The following is a 9,269-nucleotide window of genomic DNA, read 5'->3' as shown; positions in this document are numbered from 1 at the left end:
AGTGTGGAAGAAGCAGAGAGGTTCATTTTTGTTTTCCTGCCACTGGTTGATGCATAATTGTGTCGCTGACTTCCTTGGATGATGAGGCAGAAAGAGTGATGCTTTGGTGTGTATATGAATGCACAGATGCAATCCATCAAAACTCACTGACATTTCTCACTAACACAAACATTTGCGAAGTCGCCGTGCAAATGAAATTTAAGCAACATCTACACACACTGTGTTTTCATTCCTCACGTCCTCCACAGAGAGGCCATTACACAAGACACAGTGGTCATTTTCAACCCCTCTCATAGGCAGACACACAGTATGACACAATAATTTGTGTGCTGCAGCGCAGAAAAGAGACAAGCTTTCACTGGGAATAATCTCTGCTAAAATGACTTCCTTCATTAAAGAGGGATATTAAGGTTTATTTCTCTTTCTGGGATTTCCAGATCTATCTTTTTGTGATAGAGCAAATTTTGTTTTCTTTTATAATGACGTTATGCTGTGTAACTATTTATCAGCCTTTAAGATCTCCCAGCATGAAGTGTATGCATAGTACAAGGCTCTGATTACAGTCAAAGAGAACCAAATTAGAAGTTATTTCTCTTCAGGAACATAGAAGCATTCATTAGTGATAAAGAAGAGCTCATGAACTCATGTTGCTGTAAAATTCATGAGAATATTCATGATGGTTTGGTTAATATACAGTGAAAAGAGAAAAAACAAAGAAAGATTGTTGAATTACATTCGCAGCACATTTTTCTGTCTTTGTTGTCAGTTGACAGGTTCCAGGTGTTTCTCTCTCTAATATCCATTAAGTAAAGTCAAATTTACTTCACCACATCAGCACTATTGGCAACACAAGTTTACATGGACAATCCTTGCTGGCCTGTATATCCAAGTATAAGACTGACAACAATATGTTATTTCATTTTTTTCAGACACACACACACACACACACACACACACACACACACACACACACACACACACACATTTGTGTATTTGTGTGGGCTATCATTGCTACTGGTTTCAATTTTGTTTTCCTTTCATCTGAATTGTTATTCAGAAGTTTAAAGAAAGATTCAAATTTCTTCTACAAACTCCAAGATAAGAGAATAGCATAATAATTCATTCTCTACAGCAAAACACTAACATCTCTGCACCGATGAGACTATACTTTAAGAGTGTAATAAAAGTGGATGGTTGATGATCTGATCACAGGGTTTTATGAAGCCTTTTGCTCTGAAACAAGGTGACAGTAAAGTCTCTCGAGACAACAAACAGCATTGTGTTAAAGTCTGGTAAAGGCATGCCTGAAAGGGGGATATGAGGCACACCTGAGGGTATAAGCCTTATCGTCACCACAAAATAAGAGAAAACAAGAACTTCACATATGACATTTCATGCAACACTTACAGCTAAGCACAAAAGTTTTATTTGTATATCTGCCAGATTTAGCTGGTAAAAAAAAGAAACCATAATCCAGTGACAAACTGTTGGACTGAAGAAATGTGGGGCTTTTAGCACCTGCATAACAATGAGCAAAAAACTCACATTTCAGTCTCTTAGCCCTTTGAATCTGGCAGATTTACTCATTTACTGATTTAACTTTTCTACATGTCTGTCATGACGAATAATGACAAAACAACAACATTTGACAACTGAAAATAGAAAATCACACAACATGCCAAAATAGAATCTTGCTTGACATTTGCCCCCAACCCCCCTCCCCCAAGCCCTTCCATAACATTTGTTATGAATCACTAAATATTCATAAGACTTCTGTCAGTCAAATATTAAAGGCTTAAAATGTCACTGCGGGTGGTTTATTATGAGAATCAGGATTAATTTTAGTGCAGTTAGTGCATATCGAGTATCAATGCAAAATGTGTAATAGACACACAGGTTCACTGTCTCCACTGCACGTTTTGGAGAGGCAAAGCATGAACCAGACATGCATGCTAAACTGCATTAAACTGCAGTTTCTCCAATCTTGCAATATATTGCAAATAAAGGATTTAAAGTTTTTAGTGAGCAAAAAACATATGAAGTAGATTCCGGGGTCCTTAATGGTCAGAAACGATTCAGGTAGCTAATATGTATATAAATGCAAATGTTTTAATGATGGCTTTTTAAACATTTTCCTGTGATTATTTTGATATTGGCTTGAAATAAAATAGTTCTCTCTGCTGTTACTGCATATTACTGCAACTTCTGCATATGTGTACATTTAACGTTTTGGAGAGGCAAAGTGTGAAATGGAAAATTTTACTGTTAATTGACAACCAAGACAGAAAAATATGCATGCTTTCTGGGCATCTGTTTTGCTACAGTTAATGTTGTTATATTCATTTAAACATAAATATTCATTCACACAAATATATATCAATAATTTACGTAAAATTTCACTGAATTATTTCATTTAAATCCCTTTCTTTCCCATAGGCATGTTAAAATAGCATCACACTGTGATGCTATTTTAACATGTCAAAATTAAACCCCCCCTTACATTATGCCATTAAGCCAGGCATGGGCACTTAAATAGGCAGGTAGGGTATATTTCTACACGTGAGCCCAAACAAAGAAACAAAAAAATACATCTAGAAAGTTTCCACATTCAGCAGTCCATGATTCCCAACTAAAGCAAATGAAATATATTAAGTAGCAGATCTGAACTGCATAGAGTTCTGTAGATAATCAGAAATTTCTTGACATGAAATTTAGTCCCCACTGGATATGTTGTATAAATTCAGCAGAGGAAGGGATAAACAGAGCCCCCACATCACCCTCCAGCAAACCCCCAATCTAAACTTAACCAAAAAACAAAAAGCAAACCAAAACAAATCATTTAAAGCCAACCTTTTAAAATATTAATTTCAAGACTTAAACTTGGTTTAACAGCACTGAGAAAATCCAGGTTCACCAACACCTACAGGGCCAAGCTGCTATATCATGCTTCAGTGGAGGATGATCGAGGGCTAGCACAGCATGTTCCGATGGGAACAACAGTGATCGCAGCATATCAATCTGTATGACAACTGCAAAGTGCTGAATAAAATATCACCTGTACATCTATCCTCTGGCTCTGCCTCATCCAGCCAGTTTCTCCCCTCTGGGGCTGATTCAGCTCCAGAGCACCAGGATGTTATTTCAATACTTCCTTTGCCAGTCTCATATCTTATCTTTGGGACAGATTATGGTTCTTTTTTCCTCAACGTTCCCATCTTGGCTTCTTTTTCTGTGACAGGGTGCTTCTTTTCCTTGGCTATGGATAAAGGCTCTTTATGCCAGTCAGCTGGCTCAGTGGTGGGATTCTTTTATTTGTTGGTTGCTGTCAGCCGGCTGAGTAACCTCTGGCAAAATAGCAGCATTTGTGTGTGTGTCTGTGTGTGCGCGCGTGTGTGTATTGTGAAGGTGCGTAACCTTGGCAGTACACTGAGATGTCTTTGTGTCTCCTGGACTCCTGCCTGCTGTCTCTCCCTATTTGTGGGTCACATCCACTCCTGATTCCTTTCCTGACACTGGCGGCATAACACATGACATTAAAACACCAAACCCTGATGCCACAGAGCCCGTGGAGAGTGAACCTCGAGCTGTCACCGTGTCTAATGTTTGCTCTCGGCTTACAGAACTGACATGTCTGTCAACACACATAGATTATTTTCAACTTCTGTAAAAAGGTAATATTTTAAAATAAATTGTCTGTAAATCAATAAATCCAAACATTTATGCAAAAATGTTTAAAAGATGTTTACTTTATCACTATTACAAAAAATACAGTACATATGTGAAGCTGATATTTGGTATTTATCTATGTTAGAACAAATTTATAACATTTTTGGGGGGATAAAATAATAATGTACACTTTATTGATCCCCATGGGGAAATTACTCTCTCTACATTTGCCCCATTCACTCAGTGAAGCAGTGGGCAGCCACTAAGCAGGCGCCCGAGGAGGAGCAGCGTGTAGGGACAGTAACTTGCTCAGGGGTATCTCAGGGTAGCCGTTCAGTGGATTCGAACTCCCGACCTTCCAATCACGGTGCAACCGCTTTACCTACTGAGCTATCCCTGCACCAAAAAATTAAAAAAACTGTAAAATGTAACATAAAGAAAGATCAATGTTAGTCTCACAGGCTACCATAAAAACAGCACCTACAGTGCCAACCACGGGAGGAGATTAATATGATGATCGGCTTGGAGCTCCCAGTCAGTTCTGAAACATCTCCAGCACTGGCTCAAGGTGATTTATAGAAAAAGAGATTTCATATTCTCCTTAATCTTCTTTGCTCTCTGAATATTTTTGAAGTGTCTTGCATAGCATTTTGATCCATATATTAAAGAGATTGATTTGGTTGGCTTACATTTCAAAACAGTGTGGGGGAAAAATGGCTGAGCAAAGGAGAGCAGATAGAGAGAAGACTGGGAGGAGTTAATCATCCCCAGTCTAGTCAGTGTGAATATCTATGGGACTCTATATTTGTCTCTTTAAAACATGTTAGTACAGAGAGGCCTCAATTTATCAACTTACACAATATAAGTTTATACATTTTTGGCTTCCAGAGAAGTGTCCAGAACAAGTTTTCAAAAATCCTGAGCATCATCCAGAAAGGACGGCTGAATATGAAAGTATTCACCTATTTGTTTATTAATCTTTCCATAAATATTCACCAGAATTGTTTGATGTACACTCAAAAAAATAAGTCATTGGATGAACTCAATTGGACTGATGGCAGGTTTTCCACGTAATACATCTATTTTGGTCCAACCTAATCTACATACATCATGACAATTCAATTAAATTGAGTCAGTAGAACACAATTTCGTAAATACTGCTAAAATGAAAAAAAGTACATTAATATGATGTGAAAGGTTTTGGTTGGTCCAACTCAATACAATGTCATTCACTTGAGCTAGATTTTCATTGCATTGAAATCATTATTTTGAGTTCAACTAAATCATAATTTTCATTACCAGAAAACTAATTTAATTATTAAAATAATGACAAAATGAATTTGTTTTTACAACTCAGGTTTATTCACTTGAATTAAAAGCAGAAACAGAATATTTTGTAAATAAACATACATGTCACATGGTCAAATCAACCTTAACAAAAATCAAAGTGCTCACAAAAAAGTGCTGACGTACATTTGTAATGAATGTCAAATCTGAATAGCACACACCTCTGTACTACTAGGCAATACTGAAAACAAACTGGAATCTGTAAAATCAGATTTCACTTCAGAATCATTGTATATATTTATATAGGCTACATTTCACTGTATGTTATACTTGTATAACTATGCATGTGACAAATAAAGAACCTTGAACCTTGAACAATACATAAATACACACACACATATACATATATATATATACAAATATATATATATATATACACATATATATACATATATATATATACATATATATATATATATATACACACATATATATACATATATACATATATATATATATACACATATATATATATATACATATATATATATATATATATACACATATATATGTGTGTGTGTGTGTGTGTGTGTGTGTGTGTGTGTGTGTGTGTGTGTTTTCATGAAGAACATTTTTCTGTTACCAAGGGGGAGGTATTTTAATAAAAAAAAATCTTTCAACTATACTTCTCCAAAACCAATTACATGTAAACATTTACAAGCTTATAAGAACGGGAAGACCAACTTTAAAACACTGGAAGACACAAAACTTGTCAACATTTTTCTATTACCTTTGCAAATCCCAAAAGCAATCAAAAAGAAAATGGTGGTTACAACCATGAAACTTTTTCTGAGCTAAATCCCCAGTCCTTTCATCCATCTATAGTAGTACAGATTAAAGGTCACATCACTCACAACAGAACAGCAGACAAAAATAGACAACTTCCATTTGGCCAAAAAAAAGAAAGAAAAAAAGGTCACAGTTTGAACAAAAGATATAAAAAGGCCAAAATCAACTTTTGTGCTGGGTCTTGTTTGCCTAAGCAAACATCTTCATTTTCATTTGCTGCATCTTTGTACTGAGCCTTTGTCCATCCAGATTCATCAAAATCTTCTGACAGAACTCAAACGTATACTTGTGGTCATTTGGATAGCTCAGATCAAGTGCATAAATCAGTCCAAAGAGGACGATGAATGCCATGATGACACTACCGAGGTTGTTCATAACTGTAGTACCTTCAATGACAACTCCAACATCCTCTGGCTCCTGAATCCCTTCTCTTCTGATGGTGTAAATACCCATGACAGTTGCTGCAGTGGACCTCAACCGTTCATCCTCAGTGGAGGAGGTCTGAAAAACAGGTTGTTTCAGGTTTAAGGGCTCTGTCACTTGGAAGGGGACATATTATGCAAAACTCAGCTTTTGTATCATTTTGTGCTGAAACATAGGTCTCTACCGCCTCTATAAACACTCCAAACATAAATAAAACCCGTCAATCTGTTTCCTATCAATAGTTTGGGTTCAGGTATTATGTACCTACCTTTGGGAGGGGCTTGATATAGAGCAGCAGCCCCTCCAGTGTCTATCAGTGTGTGTGTGTGTGTGTGTGTGTGTGTGTGTGGGCTGGGTCAATTTCCCTTATTCCATCACAATTGGGAACCTTTTGAAACAGCTTGTTTTATGCACATTATTCCTGAAACCAGGAGATTGCTGTAATGGCAGTGACACTAGTTAGTGTCTTGATGCAATCTGCTGTGTTCCTTATAATGAAGACTTTTTACTAATTGGCATAATAAACTGAACTCCATTGGAGTGTTTACTTTCTGAAGTGCCTTGAGATGACTGTTGTTGTGATATACCGCTATATAAATAAACTGAATTGAAACACTGACAGAAAATGGATGAATGTTTTGTCCACATTTACTGTGTTTATAGAGGCAGTAGATACCTACATGGCAGCACCAAAAGAATGAACAATTGAATTTTTGCTGAAACCGTCCCCTTAAAAAGTGCTCTCCAGTGCAAGTTTCAACAATGACTATTAAGAATAATACATATTTCACAATTATATTGTCTCTTTTGAATATATGAGGATTTTGTGTGCGATGAACCTAACTCAAATTGAATCTAGAAAAGAAAGTGTGATAAGCGTACCAGATACTCCTTGAACAGTAGGTCTGGATCTTCATTAAAGTAGATCACCAGGCTTTTAAGAGTATGCTCCCTCTTTATGTCGATGTCATCATACTAATGCAAGGGTGGAAAAAAAGGGTGAAAAAAATGGAATTGATTGATTGCATTTAATTGATGGGTTTATCATTAGTACTGACCAAACTACTGATCGCCATGATATCCTTGATCTTTTGGCCCTTTGCTCCTTTGCTCCCCTGAAAAATTTGCATCAGCTTGTCTGTTAAATTGTCCAGCTGAGCCAAGAACTTCGCCTGCAGGGGTTTTGTAGTGATCTGCAGGAACTCTGCATTCACCTGGAAATAAAACATACATAAATATAGTAAACTAGAAGTTTAAATACAGACTGCTGAATCAACACACTGAAAGTTGCTAAACATTTGAACCATCAGTGAAGTTTGTCAAGACCTAAACTGTTTTTAGCTGAGTTTAGGAATATATCGCCACCTGTTGCTTTGGCATGTTCCTAGCAGCGTTTTCCTTCATTTTTGCGTTTACCTGTGGACGGGATTATTTTTTAAAACGAAAACGGAAAATCTCCATTTTCAAAAATACCTGTGTAAGTGTGGACGTAGCCGAAATCTTTTATAATAAGAAATAGGTTTGAACGTCATGGGAGTGCGCATTGTGCTGCCTGCAGTTACTCTTCCGGCCACATGGTTCGCTTTTGGTAGCACCCTCAGTAAACTATGTAGTGCTTTTAAAGACACCTCAAAACGATACTTTCTACTAGAAAATGGCATATAATAATAAACACAGAATACCATATTTTTAGATTATAAAAAGAAAACAGTAAGAAAGAAGTTAGCTATAGGACATCATCTTTCATTGAGCACAATGGCTAGCTGCTAATAAGCTAGCACACGCTCCGACTTAAAAGTTGGCAGCTACACAATTTCTCCTCTAAAACAAGGCACTTTTGAAAAGACCTGGCTATATTGTCAAAAAAAAATAGTATTCAAGCAGAGAAGAGAATGATAGCACCACCAAAAGTTCAAAAAGCAACTGTTACAAGCTTCTATGATAAATAGCATTGCCATAGATTTAGCTGATAAAGAAACACACAATTGGATATATGAAAAAATAATATGTTACCTTACCTGAAGGTGTAGTTTTATCCAAAAAGTACAGAGAGGCGAAGAGCAGCTGCATTCATTTAGGTGATCCTGAAAGAGCGCAAAATTTTCAAAGAAGGCGGACCGTTGTGTAACTCAATAACTTTGTGTTCTTGTGACAAAGACTGCTTTGAGAGAAAATAATTTAGGTTCACCACACGAATAATAATTGCAGTAACGCTGGAGTGCTACATTTGCGTTGAATGAGATTAAAAATAATGTTTAAGCTTAAAGAGGGGCTTGAATTTATTTCTTTGAGTTTACAAATACTTAAGTGCAAAAATGTACTCCTCCTACCCCCAGTGCCCCAACAAACTCATTCATTTTGTGTTCAGAATCAGCCTCTGCTGGTTTTGAATAATTTTAGGTTTACACAAAGAAAATCAAATTAATTTGGTATTTTTTAATTGCATTTGTGAAGAACTAACATAATTTGCATGTGTTCTTTGAAAGGAGGACCTGAATCTGTTTTTTGAGTGTAGTACAGGCTCCACGTAGGCACGAATTCAGGGGTGTTTAAGATAATACGCTGACCACACATATGCACTGGGAAAAAATGAAAGGTGGGAGGGAAGGTGAAACCTTCGTAGATGGACTCCTGTCAAAGCACATCACTATCACTGCAAAGAGCCAGAGAACCAAAGAGTCAATTACTGTCTGACCCTCAGAGATTTTCCTGCCTCTATATTTAAAATTCACTGTTTCCAAACATCCAGCTCTATTGAATTAGGCAGGCCCTGCAGAGAAATGTAATACTCGAAAGCTGACAGTTGGGTCAATCATTATGTGGAACTAACTCCTATTTCCTTACTCCTTTACAGGGTAACACTGCATACCTAGAGAACCACAGCTTTCACTTGGTTTCACATGTCGGGGGGGATAGCATGCCAATGGGAAACAAAAGTAAGCAGAGGATGTTGGAATAAGCTAAAATAAAACTGTTATAAACACCGAACAAACATGACAAGATGAGGAAATGTAATTTAATTTTTATTTTATTGACAGTAAAAC

General features: G+C 36.8%; 1 protein-coding gene across 1 annotated transcript; it reads right to left on the bottom strand.

Moving 5' to 3' along the window:
• Window positions 1-5,571: 5,571 nt before the first annotated feature.
• LOC308401592 (uncharacterized protein) lies at window positions 5,572-8,582 on the bottom strand (the record flags this gene model as incomplete). The annotated part of the gene is made up of 5 exons (XM_080889866.1): window positions 5,572-6,303; window positions 7,108-7,200; window positions 7,284-7,439; window positions 8,244-8,309; window positions 8,556-8,582. The coding sequence occupies 5 exons, from the start codon at window positions 8,580-8,582 to the stop codon at window positions 5,992-5,994; spliced, it is 654 nt and encodes a 217-aa protein (XP_080745992.1). The 3' UTR covers window positions 5,572-5,991.
• Between the last annotated feature and the right edge of the window lie 687 nt (window positions 8,583-9,269).

The sequence above is a fragment of the Rhamphochromis sp. 'chilingali' genome (assembly GCF_963969265.1).
Source record: "Rhamphochromis sp. 'chilingali' genome assembly, chromosome: 8".
NCBI classification, from domain to species: domain Eukaryota; kingdom Metazoa; phylum Chordata; class Actinopteri; order Cichliformes; family Cichlidae; genus Rhamphochromis; species Rhamphochromis sp. 'chilingali'.
The sequence above is the reverse complement of the archived record's forward strand: the minus strand, read 5'-3'. Positions and strand labels throughout refer to the sequence as shown.